Genomic DNA, 25060 nt, shown 5'->3' with positions numbered 1-25060 from the left:
CACACTGCCTAACAAGGCTCAGTGAATATTTGCGAAGCTCTAATCATAAAGTACATGCAAGTCAGCCAGGAATCAGGGATATACTGTACTGATATGAAATTCAGAATGAGCTGTAAGGATACTTTGAAAGAACACAAATATCTCCAATCACTCCCTGGAACTGATGGTGAAAGCATAATATACAAATAAACCTCTTATATATGGTGGGGGGATCAGCCGATGAGTTTTAACAAGTGTCACCGAGTGACACGAGTGTGCATGTACACAGGACTGCACAGCTGGAATTTGACATGCAGCAAACCTCATAACAAAACTGACAAGATTAGTAGATAACGTGACAGGCATGTGAGACAAACACATCAACACGTCAACCCGTCTTCGTGCTCTCTGTAATTAAAAATGTCATCCATATCTTTGTGTGTGACTTTACTCTGTATTTTGCCAAATATTCATTCTGCTGTGGTTAACCGATGCTGGAAGAAAACAGCTCCTTTCCCACCGCACGTTGCTGCAAAACACAATTTTATTTAAACTTCCTCTATATCCACAAATAAGCACAAACCTTATGCTTGAAAAGATTTATGATCTGTATCCATTTCAACACGAAATTTTGCACTGAAAAAATGAAACACATTCTGATATAAACAGGACGATATCCAAAACAAACAAAAAAAATACATTTCATTGTTAAACTAATACAGTTTTGCCATGAGAGATTATCAGATAAGATCTGATGAAACTTTGTTCTGCGTGTACTGCATTTATTTTGAAGGTCTATTAGAACACAAGACATGTCTTTCCCAGTCTTATGAAGTAAACGGTTCTAACAAGCCATCAATCAAATCGATCTAGATATCATGCTTCATTAAGCACAGGGCATGAAAACTTGGCAAAGCTCAATTTCCCTTCCCCCGCAAGCTCCAAACTCTGAAATTATCTTAAAGCCCTGTCCACCTCAGTTCTTCGCTCTCTATTGTCATTCCCTCAGGCTGTTTTTCAAAAAGCAGACAAGAGCAGACAAGTCTGGCTATGTGCAAACAGCAGAATCCCCTGCTTGATTACAGCTGAAACATCCCCAGACCCACGACTGGACATGTCTTACTCTATGCACAATTCTAAGAAAAGCATTCCTGGCAGCATATATGAAAACTCCAAAGTCTTCCAAGTCATCCTGACAAGACCGGTTTGTTATTCCCAAATGTGCTAAACATGTGAGAACCCCCAGATGACTCTAAAGTGAACCAAAACAAGGAGCGTGCATATCATCACTGCAAAGCATACCATGGCAAAATAAATGTGGCAGTTCTCTGCCTTGCACGCATGGCCAATTTTGGAAATGTTAGCAGCCGTGTTTACTTCAAACAGCAGATAGCACTAAGTGGTCTCCAAATGTGCAGACTTGTTGCGTCCTCTTCACTCATTAGAAGCCAGTAAGCCATTTTACAATAATCTAATAGACGTCTTTACAAGCTGCAAATGTTCTCTAAATCAAGGAATACCTCAGAAAGAGCTACTGTTCAATGGCAATTTTTGCGTGGATCTGATCATTATGCTCCAAGTTTCAGCAGAGTTATTTGTACGTCATGTGTGTATAGACTGTATAGCTATTCATTACTCTGTCCGCACTTACAGCCAGGGATCGGAGTTTCATACTTTTATGGATGTAATATGAATATGTATGTAAATTACTAAATCTCATCAGCGTCAGTGAGCCAATAAGCACGTAGCATGCTAAGACCAAAATCCAATAATGCTGATGATTGGCTGTTTATTTACACAAGCATGTTAGAGTATTTAAAGAGACCAAGCGATGAAATAAAACTAAAGTAAAACTAAAATTTGGACCACAATTTGTATCGTAATTTTCTTTTTGTTAAAATGGATTTGATAAAATTGGAACATAAAAAAGTATAGTTAAGAATTGGTATCAAAGTGAAGGTGTCTGCATCAGTAACGATTTTCGAAAATTTCTGAACAATGCCTTGCCCTATCCGTACTCTTACCGTAGTCAAAACTGAGATACATACAAGAAAATCTAAACAATAAATGCTGATTTTATTGAAGTCTATTCCTGAGATGTTAGCCTGGGCCACTTGCACTCGCATTCTGAGTCTCTATGGTCAGCTTAGTGTTTAATGTCTACGGCCAAGTTTATGTCACATTGAGAACAACAGTGTCACTGGTCTTGCACAAACAATGAGTAAAAAGGAGTGTGCTTTTGTTTAAACGTGTGAAATGTGAATAAACTAACCTGAAATGAGAGGTCGTCTTTATGGAGGAGACAGCTTCTGATTTGGAGGATAAAATTGCATCTGTTTTGAGGTGAGTGGTAGCCTCTTTTTCATCATTAGTTTGCTCCACAGGTTCTACTACTTTATTCCTGAGGCCCCTCCTGCTATATGTTGGCTCTGCTCCATTATCCTCATATTTTTCCTTCTCCTTGGTTACTGAAGACACAGTTTCGGATGCGTCAGCAATTTTCCTGTCCCTGCGGACATATTTGGAGGTGAATTCTTCTGTGTTGCCATAGCGCTCAGCAAGCTCCCTCCTCCTCTCTGCTTTGTAGCGGGCAATTCGCTCAGCCTTGGTCTCTGGGGCTGAGCTCTGCAAGGTGTCTATTCCATCCATTATGCAGTTCAACACTGTTTAAATGATAAGATTCAAATTTGCTTCTTCAACTGGTATGGTGTCCAAGTTTCTTGTAGATCTTCCTCGATAGCAATGTCTCACTCCATCAAAATCACCCCAGAGCTGCAAACAAGAAAGGAAGAGATCATTAGTGCGTTATGATTATAGAGTTCAATGTCAGAAGACAGGCTCTCTAAAACTGTGTAAAACCAGATGTACCGAGACATTTACCTCTCCAGCTTTCATAGGAAACTGCCTTAAATGTAGAGCTCCAAGCCAAGCTCTGCCCTGCCCCAGCTAACCCCCCACCGCACAGACACACACACCCCACCCCCCTGTGAGAATGATGTCAGCCAGCTCTGCTCAAAGACAGCCGACCACCACAGCGAGACTCTCATATAACCTCTGTTCCATTGACTCACATGGAGCCGGCTGGAAAGAGGGAGGAGGAAGTAAGAGAAAGTGAGAAACACACATCAAATAACATCTTCATCCCATTTTATTCCTCACTTAGTTGAGGCTTTGTGCCTGGGCTAATCACCTCTTGAACATTATCCCACCCCATAATGACTCTGTATTTACTACAAACACAGTACATGAGAAAGTCTAGATTGCCCTTAAGTGTGAGTGTGAATGTGTTTTGTCTATATTTGTGCGCTTACTCCAGTGTGTGACTCTGGTATAGCCTTCCAGGCTCTTGTGTCCCTGAGAAGGGAAATCTGTTAAGCATCTTTCCACCTCTTGTACAATAAAACATTTTCTATTTAATAACTTTTCACTTTTCAATACCAAGCGTTAAATTTAGGAGGTAAAAATTAGGAGGCTGAGTTGAGCTCATTTTGTTCCATTAAGTATTCACAGAGCAGAAAACCACACATGGCTGAGATGCAGAGATTTGAAAATTGCACTTATGTAAATGCATCACCAGCTGACAGCAGCAATGAAAACTGTGTGTGCGCAGGTTTTCACTGCTCCACACCAAGACGTTTTTCACATCACAAGTATGCTTACGATGCTTTGGGGCTTCTGTCTGAAGAAAGCCAAACAGAAGAGAAGGAGATGAATAAAAAGGAGGTATATTTATGTTAGAGAGGTTGGGGGGGTTAATGTAGCCCCCTGTTTTCCATTAAATGGCAGGGCATAAGTTAATTCAGCACCCTGGTTCTCACATTTATAGCCAGGGAACAGGGGGAAAATATACAAGAGGGTGTTTTGTCTATAAAGTGTTAGTAATTAAAGAGTCAGGAACAATGAGGGAAAGTGAAGAATGGGTCAAGTCAAGAGGGACAGGAGATGTGAGACTGCCCTGGTCGTAAGAGCCTTTTCTGTAATGATGACAAGACTGAACAAATCTCAACTGCATCCCTCAGACCCTTGACCACCTGCTGGGCTATAAAAACCAGCTCAGAATTAGGACTCTCGGTCCACTTCAAATTTATGGCTTTGAAAAATTAGACAGGAAATCAGTGCGTGTCAGGGGATGTGTGTGTGTGTGTCTGTGTGTCTGCGTGTGTGTGTGTTTAAGTGGTTGTGTGTGTTTCAGTCTTCACCTTGACCTCTCCTATCCCTCCTCTACCTAACATAACGGTTCTTGGCTAAACAATAAGGGACCACAGTGCCTCCCTTGTGTAAATTTAAATGCAGTTAAACCATAAACTGCTAGACTATTACATGTTGTCCATCCACTGTGGGAAATATATGCTCTAACCTATGTAGAAAAAAATCACCATCTGTTTGTTAAATTAACAAATCAGCACAGTTAATTTCCATTCCTGTTAGTCCAGCGAGCAAGTATCCATAGCCAATCAAACAGCCAGAACAGAAACTAGAACCAATTCTAGGAAGGTAACCAGGATCAGATGAGGCTAAAGCTTTTTAAATGGAGTTGACTGCATAACAGGAAAACCAAATGGCCTATTAAAAAGGCAAGCCTAATCAATTGGTAGTGGTAAATCCACTGCTACCCAGCTTCAAGCCTTCAGGAGCTCCACAGCTTGATAAGAAAAGGATGTCACAGGAGATATGTTACATTTTTGCTCTAGGGTTAAAAAAGTTAGCATTTCAAAAAGGTTTGTTTTGGTTGTGAAGTCCATCAAATAATAATGGTAAAAAACTCAGATTGAGGCAACAGTAAATTGTGATGCTCTCTGACCTATCTTAGGCAGAGAGCCATTTTCCTCATCAAAAATGAATGCAAAAACTTTTGGGTTTCAACTGAATGTCACTCCAATGCCTGTGAATTACCTTATGAAGGCAAAACGATCCAGAGTTTGGATGTTGATTTCAGGACTATGCACAAGCTTACATAATTCACCTAGGTCATTACCTATAAAAGGAGTGCTAAACAGTATGCTAAAGCTGGTCCATAGAGACCCAGAACATCAGGGCTGCTTTGTTTGGAGCTGCCTCTGTTATTTTAACAAGGGGGACTGAAAACACAGTTGTGAGTCATACTTTAAAAATCATCATGCCTATCAGCAAATGTGAACTCACCCAAGAATATTTGTTTTGGTAGGAGATTTGCACAGCCACAATAGCCAGAGGTGCCATTACCTATTTATGGTTATTTCTTCAGAAATACAGACAAGTGCAGGCAGGCAGAAACCTGCAGGACCAAAACACAACAAGAGGGCTCTGAATAAGATCAATTGTGCAAGTGCGGATTAAGTACATGATGATAAAGGTGGTTTTGGAGGGGAGAAACGTATTTGCTTCCATTAGTATCAGACTGAAGTGGAGAAGCAAGCTTGTTTGGTCTGACTGCACTCAATGTGACATTTAACACAACTGAGAAGTTTGTTGATGGGCAGAATGTGAGAAACATATCTGAGCACACACATGGCTTTTGTTTCACTGACGACAGTGCATCTGTCTTGCTCAGTATGCAGTTATACCAGTTCGACTTGCCAATTCATACGGGCAATATTATTTCTGCTCCTCTAGGGCATGTAAACAAACTGAGTCCTTCGTTTCCAATCACTGGAGTGTTATCTGACCTTTTGTTGCCCATTGGGAGTTCGTACTGGCTACAAGAGGAAGATCTGTCTAAACAGAGGCCAAATGTGTCACTTCCTGGCTGTGCCCCATATCCTTCTTCACAAAACCCCATTAATCAGGAAATGTTACTCATAAACCTGGCAAATGTCCATTTCTCTCTTGAGACGGGATGGGTAAGGGCAGTGAGAAAACTTTGAATGGGTTCAAAAGCCAGACATCCCCTTTGCACTCAGTATCAGATTTACTATCATAATTTCCTCTTATAAGGCTAAGTGCTCTGTGGCGGTCATATTTCAAATATTTACTTCTCTGCAATGAGCACCAGTCATTATAAGCAGTTAGTTTAGATTATATAATATCTGTTTTAGGCCTACTAACAACTGCAATAAACCACAAATGCAGAAGTTTCAACACGGGAGGCGGTTCAAAGATGATTTGAAATGCGTGAGGGGAGTTGTTGGCTTCCAACCTTTTTGGTCTTATGTCTCCCCACAGCTCTGTCACATAAACTCAAGCACGCCTCCATCAACACCACGCTTTATATTCCAAATATGTTCATTTGAATTGGTTTTACACTGGATGTTATTTCACACTATTCATTATATAAACAATGTGAACTGTTGATGTTTTAGGTTGGTTGCATTTGTATTACTCCCATTTACCAGACATTTAAACCATTCATCTATTACTTTTAGGTAACTAATTGCTGTTTAATTCATTAAACCAAACTATTTCAACCACTTATCCAATACATTTACTTATTTATCCATATATTATATATTATATATTTTAGTAAACTATTTCTACCATGTATGCTTATGCATTACTTTTAGCATTTTAGACCTCTTCTTGCTTGTTACCTGGTTTCCACATACACAGCCATCACAACACACATTGTTAAAGTGTTACAGCAGATGCAACAAGCTAGTATTTTTTCCTATTAAAAGATGCTGTCTAATTTTTATGTAATGTGCTACTTGACAACTGCAAAAGTACCCTCTGGGTGACAAGCACCCCTGGTTGGGAATTACTGACTATAGTTTAACAGCATCTATGGTGTCCTTATACTCTGAATGTGTTGGTGTTCTGATTTAACACAGAGGTGAGAACTTGAAACTGAATAACCTTCAGACACAGGAGGTCCAGTAGAATAAGAAAGCTCTCAAAATACACTATCTGATAAGTCTTGTTATGCCAACACAAAGTTCTATCAACATCCTTGTGTACACCAGGAACACAGCAGCTCTCAAAGCACAGAAAAAATGTATTGTTGCTCAATAGGAATTGTTGAGGCAAGAAATACTATGAGGAAATATGCAAAAGAGGTTAGAACAGGGAAAATTGAATTGCGCAAAGTTCGTTTTAACATTATGAAATGTGAATCAAGTAAAGCACCTGAAAAAAAAATTCCATTTAAATTTAATGATTTCATTCTTACTCATAGCCCACTGATGTCATTACAACAGGAAACAATGGGAAGCAGGCTGCTTATGGAAAAAGAATACCTGTCACACAGATCCATAGGGAGCACACACACATTAACTCACTGATTCATTCCAAGACAAGGGCTAGCCAGAAAGCTGCCTCAGAGGCAAAGGCTGACCTGTAGCCCACCAGTGTGTATTTTTTCAGAAATCACGTGTCCACACAAGAGGACAGAGCAGGAATGCAGGCTACACCCTACTCATAAACAGTGGATTTGCATGGGAAAGGTAAGGGATCTTGACTGTATAAAAACAAGAAATCAGGGGCTTTTTCATAAAGTGAGACACACTGAAGCTTGAAGAGCCAAAGTGATACCTTGGTCACTTCATTGGCCCAGGACCAAGCAATGTTCATTCAAGCACTGTTTAGCAAACATTTAAAAAGGATAGACAGTCTGCCTTTTGGTTCAACCACCGAACCCACAGCTCTCTGTAACTCATCAATTTAATGACAGGGGTCACAGCACTAATGGAAGATATAGAGCTTGCAACTAACAAATTACTGTACAAATGTGTCGGCAATTTTTCTGCATTATTTCAGTTCAGCTTTACTGGAATTCCACTGGTCTGCATCATCTATATAATTTTTTTTTCATCTTACCTTGAAACTCTTAGTTATCACCACAGAGCTTTACACCTGAACCTTCTAGCATTTTGACAGTTCTTAGGTTTACAATGGACACCTCAGTAAAGTTGTAGTCACACTTGAAAAGGACACTACACGAGGTATCTGTTCGGCTACAACAATTATGACAACATTTTGCCACTGGAAACCTTCAGGAATCCACATAAAGAAACCACAAGCATCAGAGAGACTTTAAGACATCCATTTTCCTTTGCTGCACAAAAAAACAGAGGAGGCAGTTAAAGATATAGCCAACTCCTGACACACATTCTTCCTGAGGGAAGAAGGTGGAGAGTGGAAACTTTGCTCCACTGAGAAAACCAGGTGCCAGTGTAAAAACAGACTGCCGGTTCTTCAGCTGGTGTTCTGAGAAATTTTCAGCCACGTTCAGGAACCATAAAGGAGCAAAACAAAAGATGCAAGTATCAAGTACTCTTGAGTGAAGAGGCAAGTGACGGTTTCACTGCATAGGGTATCTGAGTGACTTCCTTGCTTTGAGGTTCGGTCACATAATGACTATCCCAAATCTCTGTGCTAAGACGGCCACAATAAAAATCTTATTTATGGTTAAAGGAAGTTGTAATCTTACCTTTATTCTGTACAATATGCACCCAGTAAAAGTGACATACCAGGCTACTGTTGACTAATAATCAAAATATTGTCAGGATGGCTCGTGTCCTTTGATTTGTCCAGAAAACAGCGTGTTGCATGTTTGTCTGCATGAGTGTGTGTGACAACGACTAGGTCATGTGATCAACCATTGAAATCAGATAGGCCTAAGTATGGTTCACCAGTGCCTAATCCAATAACTCTATCTTCCACATACTGGACATTAAGCATCAGCTTCCAGCCGATCTATTCAACCAAACAAATGCATCAGAAAACAGCTGGGGAGGGGAGGGGTGGGGTGGGGGGCGGGTCCAGGGTGTGTCACACTTTTTTAAGCCACCCTCACACAACAATCAACCACATACTGAGTGGTCAATGTGTCTCTCATTAAAAAGCAATCTTTCAGCATTTAAGACGGCGGCATTAAGTTTTAATTGCATTTGTAGACGCTCACAACACTTCATCCTGTTGAAACGGGCCCCCACTTCCAGAGAACTTCAAAGGGTGATTCCGACAGGAGAGGTGTGTTTGTCTAACATGGCAAATGCCCTTCTTTCACATGACTCAAATCTTCCCTGGATTTCAGCTGCAAAGAAAGGAGGAAAATGGGGGGTGGGGGTGGGGTGTTGGAGTGACAGAGGAAGGAAAAGCAGAGGAAAGAGGAAAAGGAGTATGAAGGGTAGATGAAAAGAGTCCAGAGGCAAAGAAGAGTGGGTACAACAAGAGAATTGAGAGAGCTGCAGAGGTCAGAGCAAGTGGGAAAGAGGAAAGGAGATGGAAAGGAGTCTGGAGAGAATGGGCTTTTGAGGGGGTGGATGTGATGGCTTTGTGGGGCATGTGTCTCCACGGTGCCAAGGGGCCCCAGTCTGGTGGTACGGGGGCGGAGGGAGGACAAGATCTGCTGCTGCTGCAGAGGAGGAGGATGGGGCAAAAACAGGGCTGGAGACTAATCCATCTCTCCCTCTCCCTCCCTCTCTGTCTCCCCTCTCGTTCTCACATAGACACAAAGTCCCTCAAATCCCTTTTACCAGAAGTCCTGCTGACTGTAACCAGTCACCCGAAAGGCAGTTGACATAACACCCCCCTGGGTACTCATGCCTGCACTCTGCTTTGCCTTAGTAACTGACACTGTAAAAACTGTACTGACCTGCTTGAGGCAGAGCTACGATTGCCACCAGGCAAAGAAAGAGTGCTGCTTTCCCTCCTTAAAATCTTTGACAAGGGGGACGGATCATCATTCAATCTCAACAAAGCTATGAGGTTAAAGACAGAAGAGCATGCTGTATTTTCCTCTATTTTTTTTTTTTATCGTTTACAGGCTAGCTCTTTGTCCCAGGCTTCCGGCTTTCTGTTCGCCCTATTCAAAGGACCCATTAAATGTGACGTATGGGAAAGCAAACAAGCAAACTCACACAGAAATACACACTGCAGCGCAAACTGACACACAACTGAAGAATCGTGAAAACAGGGCAACAGGAATACACACACTGACTCTCCAACAGGGCTACAATCATGGAAGCAGCAGTGGTGAGTAGGAAGGGTGGGGTATAATATGCATCTATCCTCACAATGTGCTGAATTGGATTCTTTCCAAAGCGTTAATGTGGGCCAGAAACAAACACACGCAGGTATTTTTATGGGTCAGATATACTGTAGTAGCTATAGTTAAAGCACATACCCTCACACCAATCGCTACCCTTTGTTGTACACTAACATACGGAAAGCATTGCCTTGCTGCAGCAACACTTCAAGTGCGTTAAATTTGCCAACTTTTGACGAAAAGAATAAGAAATGTGCATTTATCAGTAAACTCCATGGAAAATGTGCCAACTATTTTTGAAGTTGAACGAGGCCAGTCATTTTGAATAGCACTGATGTTTTGTTTAATTTATTCGTCCTCTTCCATGTGTACTTCCAGGATTTATTATACAAGTTCTTGAAGCCGCTTTCTATCAAATTTGCATATGCATGTAACTTGCATACCATAAAGTTAAATTTATAAGTTGCCAGCAAGGAGGAAAAAAACAGACAAATGACATGACTTTAGATACAGTATATCAAAACTATACACTTCAATTGCCATAAAATGATATAAATATACATGGCCTCACATTATTTTCAAAGTAAATACATACAACTGCTATTTCACTCATGGCAGTGTAACTACACATGCATGTTAAACATCAAAAGCATGCAACCCCAACTTTCTCTACAAATATTCTGAGCTAAACACAGAGGTTATTGATGTGTTCTGTCATTCTTACTCACAGTTTACCACAGAGTAACTACAGAGCAGTCTCCCCCTGGAAACCCTCTAATGCGATTTTTCTGCTTGTCAACAACTTATCAACATGGTCCTCATCACCGTCTTCATACAGACAAGACTGAACAGAGAGAGAAGGCGACATGAGGAGGAGGAGGAGGAGGAGGAGGGGTGGGATCAGTGGGGTGGAATGTCTCATCCAGAGATCCTGCTCGCGGGGTTTCTCCCTCGCAGCTCTCTGGTGTCCACTGCGCGGAGCAGACACCATCTGGCCAGCTGGAATGCTACTGAGCAGGGGGTGGAGGGGTTAAGGGGGTCTCCTATCTTGGGGGGGATGGGTTATGGCGGAGAGATGGAGTATTAACAGTAGTGGTACTTATCACTAAGCCAGATGAACTAAACTGTTTTAAGTGAAAAAAAAAAAAAAACACATGAACAGATAGCAATACTGAGGCAACTGGGGTTGTTGTCCTTTCTATATCTTGTATAGTGTCTACATGAAAATGTATAAAATGATGATTAAACGATAAATCTAACTTGTTGTTTGCTTCGGTGCGCAGAAACAGTGTGTACTGCCCCTTCATATAATATTACGAGAACTACTAATATGCGTAAGAACAGGGTTTGTGTGTGAGAGCTTTAGGAGGTGTGGCAGGCAAATGTTCTTATCTTTTGACAGAGCCATGCTAGCTTTTAAGCCTTTAAGCTAAGCTAAGGTAACTGACCGCTAGCTGTAGCTTCATATTTACCATACAAACATTTGAGTGGCATCAATCCTTTTGTCTAACTCTCAGCAATAAAGTGAATAAGCATACATTTCAAAATGTCAATTGCCTTATGATTAGTTTAAATGTTCATTGTGTGAAGTGTGCGGAGAATGATGACGGGTGACTGTTTTGTGGCTGATGTTGCAGGTGGCTTATGAGAACTCCCCTTTGTGAAAAATCAACAAACCTCTCTCCTGAACTAATATTCACATGGACACAACTGAAATAAAACTGGTTCTTCAAATTCTGAGAATGTTACATTTTTATGGCACAAACCTGATTGAAACAGGAACTACTGTTTAGGATATGGACTGCAATCTAATGGTAATAAAACTGAGGATAAGATGAAAAAGGGAAGCATCATTTGCATTTGTGCTGTAAACTTGTCCCATTAATATAAATTCAAGGCAACCCTTAAACCCCCCTTCAATTTACATTAACATTTCAAACACAATCCCTGCATATGGTTTACCAGAGAAACATTTGTTTGCATGTTTTATTAATGGTTGTTTCATGGCAACATCTGTCACTCACATGGACACAAAGATAATAAAACCCTGGTTGACATGCACAGAAAGGGTTTCCCATAAACCCATTCATTTTGAACACAGATTCAAAACACCCTCTGATATTTTATCCAGAGGCTTTGTTTTGAGTTGACGATGGTGTCAGAAGAAATTCGGCTCTGGCACAGAGCTAAAGCAAAGTGAAATGTAGTATGGAGAGAGGCCTTGTGCTGCCCCTACGCATGGAAACTATTATGCGTGCACAAATTAAATGAATGTCTGAAGTATAACCATATGTTTATGTGCCATTCAAATATTACACTGGTTAAAGACATCACTAACGTGGGCCTTGGCTGTGCAGTTACTGACCAAATACAGTTAGTATCCTGGTGTTGAAGCTGGAAGCGGTCCATGCTAACTGCTAGCTAAGTTTATAAATATGTCTTAGCGGAGATTAGCCTGAGGGTAACCCCGAGCACTCCTCCCTGTGGACTTCCTATTGCTCATATTGTCACATCCCTTCTGTTTAATATAAATATTTGTACTGTAGGACTTCTCTGCTGTGCAGCCGACATTAAACCCAAGTGAGAGCTGAGGAGAGATGATGGGTCAAACCTAAAGAGGGAGATTGGGATGTGAGGGTGGATCTTGCGCCTGTCATTTTTGCAGCCAAGTTTTGCGGTTCAGCTGCGGCATGTTACTTAACTGTTAAGTAACACAGGCAGGTACTGTACAGCTTCAGACTGAGAACTGCTCATAATACTTATATCTCACTGACCATGTGTAAAACCATTTCTTCTATTTCATAAATGCTGTCTTACTTTGTACATAAGTATCTTCATAGCACTTCATTGTGGAAAACCTTTACACAAGAGCAAGTGGGATACACTTTCAAGTGGTTCTTAAGCCTTCTTCATATTATGACTACAATGTGGTCACAAACACAAGCATGAAAAAATAACCCTTACAGGCCTCCATGGATATTTTGCTTAATCTCACCAGGTGCAGAAATGCATAATACCAGAAGCTTTAATAAAGACAATTCACTACAAAGGTGTGTCTAGGTATCTTTCAGGCACCCAAAAACAGTCATAAAAGTAGTTAGCTGCTAATTTCAGAATAAACTGAGACAATCCAGGTGCACAAGTGTACTTATTTTGGGCCTCTCTCTTTTAGAGCCTTGTTAAAAACCTTAATCACCCATATAAATCTAAGTTACAATCCTAATTTAACAAGAGTGTTTTTTTTTTTTTTTTTTTACATCCCTTCAATTACTTTTCAGCTTAGCAACACCCTGTGGGAGGTACATTCGCTCATTGCACCAAACATCTTTCACCTTTTTGGCAGCATGCTGGCAAGCAGCAGCACAATACACAAAATAAAGGCCTAATGAGAGACTATCAACTGCTCTGAAGCTTAAAGAGGAGGGAAAGTCCTTTGACGGCTCCCAATAATGAGCTGCAATGCACCAAGCAACAAGAGAGGGCTTTGGTCCCACAGTTTTTGAGGGTACAGTGAGTCATACTGATGCTTGCTCAACTGAGATAAAACTCTTTCTATGGGATCACCTTCCCAATTAAGCTACTACTTCTTAAGCTACAACTGCTCTGAAATGCAGGATCATTCTAGAGAAAAGGCCAGGAGGGGTTTAAAGCTGTGGTTCAGACCTTAGCACTCCTTTCTATTGTTTTCTTGTTATGTTAGTGATCCAAGAATTGAAACTTGATCCACCGTTGCATTCATGAGAACTTGCTGTGAAGGCAAAATAAAAAAAGAGAAACAAAAAAGTTGACGTTCCAGTACAGAAAAAGTCCCTGCAGCAGGAGCCCTCATCTACAGCACACTCCTCCACTCAACAAAAGCCCTCTCACCAGCGTTGAGTAACAAGAGCCCTGCTTAGGGCAACACAGCACCACACCCAGACTGACTGACACGAGGCGTTCAGGTGGATGATAACACTTACCACAACCATACAACTCTCACTTCTGCTCAACAACAATGGAGTGTCTGCTTCTTTGTTTTGGGTCTTTACACGGTCCAAAGAAAAGGCAGGTAAAGAGCAGCAGAATTATGTAGGTGGGAGAGAAAAGGAAGCATGACAAGAGCCACTCCCTGCTTCTGCTCCAGCTGCTCTGCACAGGCTGGAAACATGCTCAGTGGCGACTGCACTTTGTCCATCAACTTTCTGTTATTTCCCCAACTCCATAACAGTGACACAAAGCAGCATGCTCCGTTATTAATGAGCTGCAGAGTAACACAAACATGTGCTCTCCTGACAAATAGACACTAAGCATGTTTCATCAAGGCATACAACAAGGCATACAATACATTTTTATTGTCTTGCTCAACACCAGCTGGCCGAGGAAGGTCTTGGCAAGCCTTTTGTGACACAGGCCACTACAGTAGGAAAATTACAATTTGGCAAGCCTAAAAAAGCATAGGCCTCAAATATGAAGCTTCAATGAATCTCATTCTATTCAACATCTGAGGTAAAAAAGCAACAACTACTCTTAAAATGATTGATAGCATAAAATCAAAATTAACTGTAGTACTTTTTGGGAGAAAGTAGAGTGTGGAACACATTTTTAAACAGCACATTTTAAATATGCTGTATAATGAACTAAAGATTACATAATTTCTCAGTATTTTGTACAGAAACACTGCAATTCACAGGCTGGTGGCAGGTGGAGAGAGCCATGCCCAGTGAAAAACATAGGAAAATGACTGTTGAAAGAAATGCACACTGTATAAACACAGGCGACACCTCACAAAGAGTACAGTCACCATATTTCAAAAAGAAATCAAACAAGTCTCATCCACCTCAGTGTACACAGTACTCAGGCAGTGTGCAAGTATTTGCATAGCGATGTTAGTTTGACACAGATAAACGCGACTTTGATTCCAAACAATTTTGTGCCAACTTTCATAATCTAGTCTGCAGTGACATTAGTGTAATCTTTTCTCACAACAGCAGAGTTGGAAAAGTACATGTACATAGTGATAGTAGAGCCTGAAGCATATTTCAGCGTTTTCAAACCATTTTATCACTTTGTTTTCACAAGTGGTTTTGCACAACACAGCCCTAAATGCTCACTCCTCTTGACAGCTGTTTGCAAAGGGACTGGTCAGGGTTAGATCTTGGCTGTGGAAAGAGGGCAGGGAAGCCACTCAACTCTCTGTTTACCAGTCTGCCAAAGTGACACAGTGGGTGAAAGGAAAAAGACAGCTGGCTTTAACAAAAAAAAAGAAAAGAAAAATGTAATAGTTTTGAATGTTATCTTCACAGGGTGCAGTTATGCATGGCATAGCCTTAACAAAAAGGCACAAATATCAAGTAGAGGTTTTCAAGTGCAAGAGTAAACAGCATAAGGCTTAAGTAGTGTTAAATAAAAAGTTACTTCCAGTGTCTACTGTATGCCAACTGTGAGACCTAGACTAATGGTTAAGGAAGGAAACCACGCTGACTAATGTAATGACAATAAGTGAGTATGTATGAGTGTGTGTCAGAACGTGTGAGTGTGAGGCGTGTTTCGACACAAAACTACGTATCACATCCTTGTATGTAACAATTTGTTACCAAACAATAAGTCTGTGACAGATGAGCACTTCCTTGTACACCTATCAAATACTGAAAATGGTTCACAGGTAGCTTTCCGTTTGTGCTAATCAACAGGAGTTCAACTGTAACAACGTAGTCGCTACATACAACATAATGTAAGATAACATACCTGCAATCGTTTATGGAGGTCTGCTCGTGAGGAATCCACTGAGATATTATTATGAGTCCCTTGTAAAACAGCTGTTATACGACGAAACCACAGTAAACTTAAACTGCACACTAGCTGTGTTTTGGAAAGTCCGTGAAAATGCTAACGTTAACCTGAGCACGTCGCAGTAACTCGGCACTTAAAGTTTCGCCGGTTAGAGCGAGTCGTCGACGAGAATGAAAGAGAAATGTAAATAAATCGACTCTTGTCCTCTTTCGAAAATAGTTAGGCTTTCTTTACGCATCCTCCACCGAAATTAAGGGGAGACAGGACTCCGTCCTGCCCAGGCAGGGTGCAGAAGCGGGGGTGAGACGAACTGCTTCTGTTGCTGCAGCTCTGGAGAAACTTCAAACTTAAAATGCTCCTCGCTTCTTATTGGCCAAAACTCACGGCGGTGCTGCGTTCACGTGCTTCTAGTAAACGCCCCCTTTGATTGTGGAGTCTTGTTTTTTTTTTTGCTGTAGACTGTGTATAAAAACGTATTACTTTACCTCAAGAAACAAGTTACTCACTCAGATTTCTTTTTTATTTTGAAAAATAACATCAGAAGGATGCATTAGAAAAAAGGTACTGCCTATTTCCAAAAATTACTACCCAAGTTCTCCCCACACAAACAGAAACAACCAGACCAACAACAACACGGTTTCTGTCTTTGGAATAAAGCAAGGAAAAAAGTTAGAAAAAAATTTGCATTGATGATTATTTTTCTTTAATGTTGCAGCTGAGAAAGATGGAGCTAATCTAAATTGGATGGGTGATTTTGGTGAATTTGAATTTGAATTTGAATTTGGTTTCAGTCCAATACCAAGTAATACCAGGGCCAGGGTTGTCAATATCAATACCAATATCAATATACCAATAACAATGTTATTTTATTGTTAAAGGCAGTTAATGTACTATCATGTAAGGGGGAGAAATGTCATGATTTATGAGGTGAATGCATTATTAATAGGCCAAACATGAGGCATTTCTATTCTCTGTTAATTACGAAATCACATGCATGTTTAAACAGAAGACAGTCTTGAATGGTAAATTACAAATGTTCATTCTGTGAATTCTCTGAACTAAAGAGGTCATCACTGTGCACAGGCGCACATCAGCAGCAGAGCTGAAGATATTGCAGCATTTAAAAAGAGTGTTCATGTGTCCAGGATGTTGTTTTATCATTATTATTTCTTTTTTTCTGTGGTCTGGATTGTGTTGACACTTGTATCAGTACTCAAAATAAGAATTTGTATTGGCAGTATATACTGCTGGGTAACTTGTAACTGAATTTCCCCTGGGATCAAGTCTTAACCTTAATCTTGCCTTCACCTATTAAAGTAAATCATAATTTGTTTATTGATTATTGTCTGAATTATTAATCTGAATCTGCGTAACTAGTAACTGAAGTTATCAAATACAAGTAGTGAAGGAAAATGTACAATATTTGCATATGAACTAACACGGAAATGGAAATACTTAAGTAAAGTAGTACAGTAGTTGCATAAATATATTTAGTTACTTTCCATTCCTGTTTACTCCTAATGCACCACAATTCAAAGGGCAACAGTTAAGTACTCATTATTAGTACTCATTATTACGCTGCTTTTTCAGTCAGTTCATATTTAGAGCACAAAGATTTCCATTCGAAATAATCCCCAAATCCCCCAAATTAACTTAATTTGTGCAGCATGCCAGTGTTTCCACACCAAAGCAGGTGATGACTGCACCTTCCGTGCCTCTGTAGTTGCTGCTTGAAAAGGTTCATGCTAATGTTGCAGCGCCTCCTGCTGTTCATATCTTGACAATGTATGTACCTCATGGTTTCGTTGAACGCTGTCTTTCCAGTATAGTATATGTATGCCTGGTAGTAGTAATCAGTGGCTATTGCATGGTCAAAACCAAAGAAAAAAAAAAAAGAATAAAATGCCTGCTTTCTCTAAAACACAAGAAGGTGGGTTAAGTCAATGATAAACAAATGGCTGTGAACAACTTTTTTTCCTTCTTTTTCATGTTTTCTGACAGCGTGAGACATGGAGTTTGCATAAATTACAATATAGCATTTTCATTGGTTCATACTGTATCTTTGTTAAACCCGTGGGAACAGATCTCTCATAAACATCTTGAATCAATTTCATGTCTAGATGAGATTTAATTTGATTGCATTTGCACCTGACATTATGTAACTGCTGCATGCACACTCACATTGGATTGTATGGGCATGTGTGCGTGAGTGTGTTCTCACATGAGTGTGTGTGTGAGAATGATTAATGATTGTGTCCACGAATAAAATTTGTGTATTGGTCCCACTAATATTACGTGTCATGTCACTCATGGTTATGTGAATTGACTGTTGAAATACCCAGAGACTAGTGCTCTCTCGCTCTCTCTCTCTCTCTCTCTGTCTCACACACACAAAAACTGGGGTTTGCATACACATGGAGCATTTTCTGAACTGCATGAATTTGTTTACTCAATTTTTCATGTCAGAAATGATGTTTTCCTTTTGCAGAAGTGCTTAACCCAGTGAGTAACTGACAGCCACATGATGAATGTATTGAAAAATGGAATTTTATCTTTATTTCTTTATTTCTTTCATAGATTTGTGTGTGTTTTTTGCTGTTTTTGAACCCTAATTCATGCTGTTGATGCAGTTTGATGTCCACTGCCCTGCCAATCACCGTGGTCCTTTCATCTTCCTTCATCTTCCCCACTGTCCTCGGTCTCTCAACGGCAGGTCAGTTGGGAAACACTAAGCCCACCTGTAAAACACACACCCATCAGGAAGAATCACTGATGACTGACAGCTATCAAATGCAATAATCATCCTCACTGAGTGCAAAATTTATGAGGTTGAAAACTTGTACTCCACGAATGTTTATATGTTGCTGCTGCACTTTGTAGTCCAGCTGTGTTGTCTGTGTTTACAGTTTCAGTAAAGGTCACAATTTGCTGCGGGTATCAGTGATTTTTCAGCTGTAATGAGATCACTTCCACCAGCCTTATTGTGTGGAAATAACAGAAAGCATTATAAATCGGTGCATTTTAGCATCTTTTCTTCATGTATCCATATCCTTTCTAAATTTGGCACATAATAAAATCTATCTCAAAGCATTTTCAAGCATGTTTTTTTCCTAGGCGTGTTAGGTAAGTAAGGTATTTTCAGATATATATTTCAAAAAAGTGTTTAAATAACCAATGATTTAATATGCATGTTAGTTTTCCAAACAGGATTACAGTCTTCTAACATCCTTTTTGAATCCAAGAATTTCATTCCACTTTAAGGGTTGAATTCATAGTTATTTGGCAAAAGGCATTACATCTGGCGGGACTTTGTGCTGTATATATAGCATGACTGTGACTTGACAGATGATGACGTTGTAGGAATCAGTACCTTGTCTGGGCTCATATTAGGACACGCCCAGTTGTACAGGTAGTAATGAAGGCTCTTGTCACTGGCGCTGAACTTTAGCTTCTCCAGGAAATCCTTGTTATCCATCACATCCAGAGCGAAGAAGATGTCGAAAGCTTTCTGTCAGTGAGAGAAAAGAGCATTTATTTTGTCACTACACGCACACAAAACCAAAGTTTCTTATCTAAGAAAAATCGTTATGTCAGTAGGCCAAATCATGGACGAAGATAAATCCAAAATAAACAGATAACTCACAGATTTAGCGAGGACCACTGTGTCCTTCATGAGTTCAGCCAGGTCTGTGGCAGAGGATGCGATGTAAAGGAGATGAGCTGCTCTCAGGTCAGTGTGCACTGGGTGATTTAGCACCTTGCAGGAGACGCTATAGAAGCTCACCACATCTGTGAGTGTGCCGTCATCACCCTGTGTGCGGAGAGCAGAGGTGAGTGAATTCTTATTGTAGCGACTGTTGCGTAATATGTGGTGTTTTTTCTTCAGAAAATGGTGGTGGTGATATCAACACTGTAACTTGCAAAAGTGTAAAGTCAGACCTCAACCACATATGTGTCAATCACTTTCTCCCGTGGCAACAGCCAGTGCTCTACTTCCTGTAGAGTCAAGACGGGGCTGAGGTGAAACCTGCTGCTGTTTGTCTGGAGTAGTGAGTGTATACCCACAACATCTTTTTTGGTCATAGGGCGCAAACCTTTGGTCATTGTCACCTTGGAGGAAAGAAATAGCAGGACAGATGAAAAACGATAAGCGGTAAAAATTCCTGAGGGTTAAAATCTGTATCTTTTGATATTTTGTATCCATATTTTTCCCAGTCCAATATTTTTGTCATTGTTTTTGGGCCTAAGTCAAACTGTACTGGCACTAATAGGTTTCTGCCTTTAGGTGGCAGCACAAACTAACCTCAGGCAGGCGGTTGAACTTGACAGCTCTCTGCAGGTTCATGTTTTGTCTGAGACCCGGGTAGCTGACCTCCATCAGCTTTCGGGGATTCAGAGGGCGATGCCAGAATCTAAAATAATAAGTCTGTTTATTTGACAGGAGCAGCGAAGGTAGACATTGCTTCAAAAGACAAATATCAAAAATATACAGCTATATCTATCTGAAGAGAATTTGTGGCCTCCATTGTTAGATATTTGTTTGAAGCTTGTCTTCATTTAATTCCTCATTGTGTTAAAGCCCCTGAAAACTTGGTTTAAATGAAAGACTTTTTTTAATAGCTTTGAATAGTCATGAATAAGTAAGAAATAAATTTAAAGTTTGGGTGGAAATGTTTATTATTGGCACTTGGATTTAAAATGTTGCTGAATGCGGTGTTTGATATAACTTTTCTCCAAATGCACAGTGCTGCTTGAAACAAGTGAAAACAGAAATCTGTCATGTTGAAAAAAAACATTCTTTTTTGAACTTTGGCTTATTATGTGAGTGGAAAGCCGGTTGCTCATAGTGACATGCTGATAATTGTGGCTCCAGTTCCCCTTTAAATCAAATGTGAATCAACCCTGTGCAGCAGCGACTACCTGCAGGAGCTGAGAGGAGTGGGCAGCACTATGCCAGCTGTGTAGACAGCCTGGCGGAGGCCCTGCTGGTTGACCCGTCTGGTGAGCTCCCGGATCAGAACTGGAGTCATCCGCTTGAGGCGCAGCTTCTTATGAACACACAGGAATTTGACCTGTACCATCCGCTTCTGCCTGCAGAACACGTTTTGAGCATTTGCTTTGAGACATTTGCAGGAAAATTGCTACAGATTTGTTGAGTGCTCTGAATACTAAGATTACTCATCGGGGTTCACATAAAGACATAACTATGCATATATTTATGAGCTATACTCACGTCTCATACACACGCACATCAGCAGGAACAGCAGCAATGAAGCCAACTAACTTCTTATTGGTGTCTACTCGTACAGCACAGTGCCACTGGGCCAGCCAGTTAGGAGGCTGTAAAGCCCTAAACAGGAAAAGAATGTAAATGTAAGAGTAGCTCAATAAACTCTGATTAATCACAATTCCAATAAAAGAATTTTAGCATGAGTCGACTAAGCTGAATGAATAGAGCAGGTCCTGTTAACCCTGGGGCTAGGAACTTGTGCCAGTTCCAGGAATGTTAATTATTAGTTTCAAAGTAAATGTTATTATGTTTTTATGTAAGTGTTCCCTAAAGGTGGAGATACAGTTTATGCAGATCACAGAGAAAAAATGCAGCAGCAAAGAGATTAGAGTTGAAAGCTTGTACTGATAAAATATGTTGGAGGGTCAGACTGGAAACTAAAGTGGGAAAATTATATTCTGCTTTAAAGACACTCATTGCTTTAATTCCTTCAGTGGCTCAGTCTCCACTAGATGAATAAAATGGTTAATAAAAGGTTAAAAAAAAGATACAAATACCAAAAATCTAGAGATCAAACGTGACTAAATGCACCTGTGTTCTTACCATTGCAGATACTCCACAGTGAAGTTAAATCTGATGGTGTTGTCATCGTCTTCCATGTAGTTCTCATTCAGTAGAGTGCATAGTTCTTTCAGCTGAAATGACAGATGGAAAAGCTTTGAATCTGACAGTAAATTTGAGTCGATTTTTCCTGAACTCCATGCAGAGAAAAGTTTGCAACATGAGTTATTAATTTACCACTGTACAGCTGCTCAGGTCCAGACTATCCCAGGAAAAACCTTCAGGCAGAGAGTAGGGCTCCTTACGGGCACTGATCTCATCCTCTACTATTGGGCCATGAGTTGTAATATTGTCATCTGAGGACATAAGTATAAAGAAAAAGAGATTTTTATATATCAAAAACCAATACAGATAAATTGATTCTCAACATTTTAATCATAGTGAATGATGTATGTACTCTGAGTAATGACTTTTTCAAATGTACACTTTTCCATATGACAGTGCTAACAGAGCATTTCAGGGCTTCTTTACCATTTTATATAAAAAGCATAACTTACAGGGAAATTGAACATAAAAGCTTGTAGACAATTATTACCAACACAGGGTGATATGATATCGATTTATGCTGTTGGTGGTAATGTGGTGGTAAAGGGAGGAATGTGCTAATAAGATGGCAGAAGTAGCCCCTAAGTGGTTGTAAAAATAGGTTTCAAAATATACACAAGAAAAGGTTTGCAAAAGTTTTGACTTTCAATATTTCTTCAAAGTGAAAAGCACATTTAATAGTTCAAGGAGAAGTTTACATTTGGGGGAAATATGCCTGTTCATAATCTGGCAGAGAGTTAAGGTTGATACCACTGTCATCTCTGTCTGTTAGATATAAGGCCTCTGCCAGCAGCCGGTTAGCTTAGCTTAGCATAAAGACTGCTAGCAAACTGCTAGCATGGCTCTGACCTGCTAGCTCCTCTAAACTTGCCATGTCATACTCAAAGGAAGACTAATCCAAAATGTCAAACTTCTTTTTTTTTTTTTTAGTATTTCTGGAGGAGGAATTACTGCTCACCCAGTCTGGGAACAGGCTGTGTCTCCCAGAAGCGGTAGGTATGTCTCTTGGCCTCCTGCAGGGTCTTGGGCAGACTTGGGCCCAAGGAGAAGAGGTGGAGGGCTCTCTGGATCTCCTGCTGCTTCTTTTCTGGCAGAGAGTCCAGCTAGGACAGAACAGCACAGGGAAAGGACAGGATGACGACTGACATTTGAATACAGATGCCGACAGTTAAAAAAGACACTTTTAACTTTTTTCATGTGTCATTGCTATAAAGAACATCCAACTAAGTAGTAGTTTCTGAGTGCGGACACACAAATCAAAATGACTACATCACTGAATATTAACACTCACACTCGTACAAAGACACTAACCATGGCAAATGGGTCTTTGGGTCCCTCTGGTCTCCAGGCATCTTCCTTTTGCTTCTTTTTGCTCTTTTTTAGACTGCCACCATCATCCTCTGTCAGCATCTTATCACTAAAAGACATATTCATGCGACGATAATTCCTGTGTTCAATCTAGATATTCAGATATCCAGTCAATTGTAGTGAGGACAGAGAAGACCGGTGTACTTACAAAGAGTTTGAATCAGTCATCGTAAATAAGTGCAAGTCCTTGAAGCTGAGGATGAACTGGGGTGTTTTCTGTCACATTTGTGGTTTTTCAGCTCTTATCTCAACGAGCAGCTAGGGGAGGAGAGTCGCCGCCTCAGTTACCAAGCCCAACTCCCACCCAGCAGATAGATAACTGAGAACAATACTAACAATTAAATATAACTTCTCACGGTCTTCATATGTCAGACAGCTGCTGGAAGCCCTGCAGCAGATTAAAGCTTATAGCGGCTTGATCCAGGGAGCAGATTTAATTGGCTGAGGTTGTCTAATTGCAGAGTTCCCATACATTGTTCTATTTGAAAACCAGCCCTTTTTTTCCAGAGCATTATATCTTGTGGACTGGATGATCATTATCCATGTTCAGTATTAGTATGTTAACAGCAGCTCAGCAATTTCACCATAGACTCATTGTCAAGTTGTTGAGGATTATTCCACACAAGAACAAATGTAACCTTTTAACTGATCATTTATGATGTGTTTCATTATATAGTAATGATGAGGAAAAGCTAAACAACAAAGTAAAAATTATACACAGGGTTACATGTATTTAATTTTCACTTGTTTTTCTCAACAAGATGCTTTCTTAATCTAACAATAGCTACACAGCAGAACAACAGTCGCTTTAAATACTGATGATCTACATATTTATTTTCTCTGAAACGGCTTCACATCAGACCAATAATTTAGACTGACCACCTTTAATAGACAAGACAAGATTCTTTCAGTAAAAATGATAAAATAATACTTACTCAAAATAGAATTAAAATCCAATTCAGCCGACAAATTCAATTCACTATTTATACGTTTATGTTCCTGTGATGAAGTTGTAGTAGTAGTAAGAAGATCTGTGTGTAAGTATATGTTGCGAGACCACATTATGGTTTTGAGGTCACAGTGACGTTTTTCTGCATTAAACCATACCACAGTCTTCCCCTGTGATTACCTAAACTAACTATATTAAAAAAAATCACTGTTTGGCAGCTCATTCGATTGCCAGTTGTATTCAAACAAGTTAGTTTGTTAGTTGGACCAAATGATCCAACAGCTCATGGCTTCTCCCTGCTGATCATTCATAGCACTGTTGCTAATAATAATTGTGACAGCTCTTGCATTGTGCATCCTCTGTATACCCAAAAGAAAGTTTACTGGAGTCCCAGCAGAGTCTGTTACATGCTGCTTGGATTCATTTGGGGAGCATCCCCAAGAGTACTTAGTACTTGCGCCATATTATTCAGTATAACCATTTGTGCTAAAAATGGTTCAATCTCTTTTGATCCCTTTTTAGCTGAAATATACAGTTCATGTGGCCTTCATTTTGTTTTTTCATTTTCAAAGTGCAGCCTGGAGCTGTTTTTGTCTCTACTTCATGGTTCTACTGTGGTATTATCCTGCCACTGGACGCTTAATGTCAACAGGAAAAGGATGCTAGCAACACCTGACACCATTCAAGGTGTAGTAGTGGAACCAGTGCAGACCTATAACCTGTATACCTGCTAAAGCTCATAAACAACTGTTGATCTGACAATAAAGAGGCAGAGGGCAAGAGAAGAGAGGGCAGAGAGCACGTTCCTCTTGAGGCTCAGGTGTTTCAACACAATGTAGCGCACAACATGCTCGACCAATTATTCGTGGTCAGTGCACTTTTCTTTCCAGCCCCAAGACTTGGGATGCAGGCGGGATGACTGAACTGGTGACACAGCTGGCTCAGCTGCACACCCTCGGGGCAGCAGCGAGGCAGAGGATGAAGACTAAATGAAATTTCCAATTGAACAGCACACAGCACATCTCTGGTGAGCTGATGCAGCTTCTCATATACTGTATTTCTACGTCCATGTCTATATCAAGCATTCAGTTGTGTTTTGTTGTGGCTGTGTCCAATTTCTGCTGTGAATCTGAAAAAGACTTCTCCGAGTGGTTATTAAAATTTAATCTTACAACTGTTCTGAGGCTCTCATGAG

General features: G+C 40.3%; 2 protein-coding genes across 4 annotated transcripts in view; both read right to left on the bottom strand.

Moving 5' to 3' along the window:
* The window catches only part of LOC111220249 (supervillin-like), a 31064-nt gene extending 28354 nt beyond the window's left edge, over positions 1-2710 (bottom strand). For both annotated transcript variants that reach the window (XM_022743272.1, XM_022743273.1), the window contains exon 1: positions 2252-2710. In XM_022743272.1, coding sequence (XP_022598993.1) covers positions 2252-2628 — 377 coding nt within the window. In that variant the 5' untranslated portion in view covers positions 2629-2710. The remainder of the gene's footprint in view (positions 1-2251) is intronic.
* A 15512-nt stretch (positions 2711-18222) lies between these two features.
* LOC111220251 (glycylpeptide N-tetradecanoyltransferase 2-like) lies at positions 18223-23146 on the bottom strand. 2 transcript variants are annotated; one of them, XM_022743274.1, is made up of 12 exons: positions 23065-23146; positions 22860-22965; positions 22507-22651; positions 21681-21799; positions 21486-21577; positions 20886-21002; positions 20573-20743; positions 19956-20064; positions 19592-19762; positions 19296-19463; positions 19023-19160; positions 18223-18390 (listed from the first exon to the last, which is right to left on the bottom strand). In XM_022743274.1, exons 1-12 carry the CDS (start codon positions 23082-23084, stop codon positions 18367-18369), a joined length of 1380 nt encoding a protein of 459 aa, XP_022598995.1. In that variant the 5' UTR covers positions 23085-23146; the 3' UTR covers positions 18223-18366. The 2 variants fall into 2 exon arrangements, with proteins under 2 accessions (XP_022598995.1, XP_022598996.1); XM_022743275.1 differs by lacking the exon at positions 18223-18390 and having other exon boundaries at positions 19031-19156.
* Between the last annotated feature and the right edge of the window lie 1914 nt (positions 23147-25060).

Source organism: Seriola dumerili, unplaced genomic scaffold (assembly GCF_002260705.1).
Source record: "Seriola dumerili isolate Sdu_G_001 unplaced genomic scaffold, Sdu_1.0 BDQW01000068.1, whole genome shotgun sequence".
Classification (NCBI taxonomy): Eukaryota; Metazoa; Chordata; class Actinopteri; order Carangiformes; family Carangidae; genus Seriola; species Seriola dumerili.
This window is presented reverse-complemented; position numbering and strand designations above follow the sequence as displayed.

Excerpts from the sequence above, each read along its gene's own strand:
- LOC111220251 (XM_022743274.1), bottom strand. The coding sequence starts at position 23,084 with ATGACTGATTCAAACTCTTT. Across the intron at positions 20,744-20,885 it reads GATGTGCGTGTGTATGAGAC|GCAGAAGCGGATGGTACAGG; the intron begins GTGAGTATAGCT and ends CGTGTTCTGCAG. Across the intron at positions 19,763-19,955 it reads AGTTCAACCGCCTGCCTGAG|GTGACAATGACCAAAGGTTT; the intron begins GTTAGTTTGTGC and ends CTTTCCTCCAAG.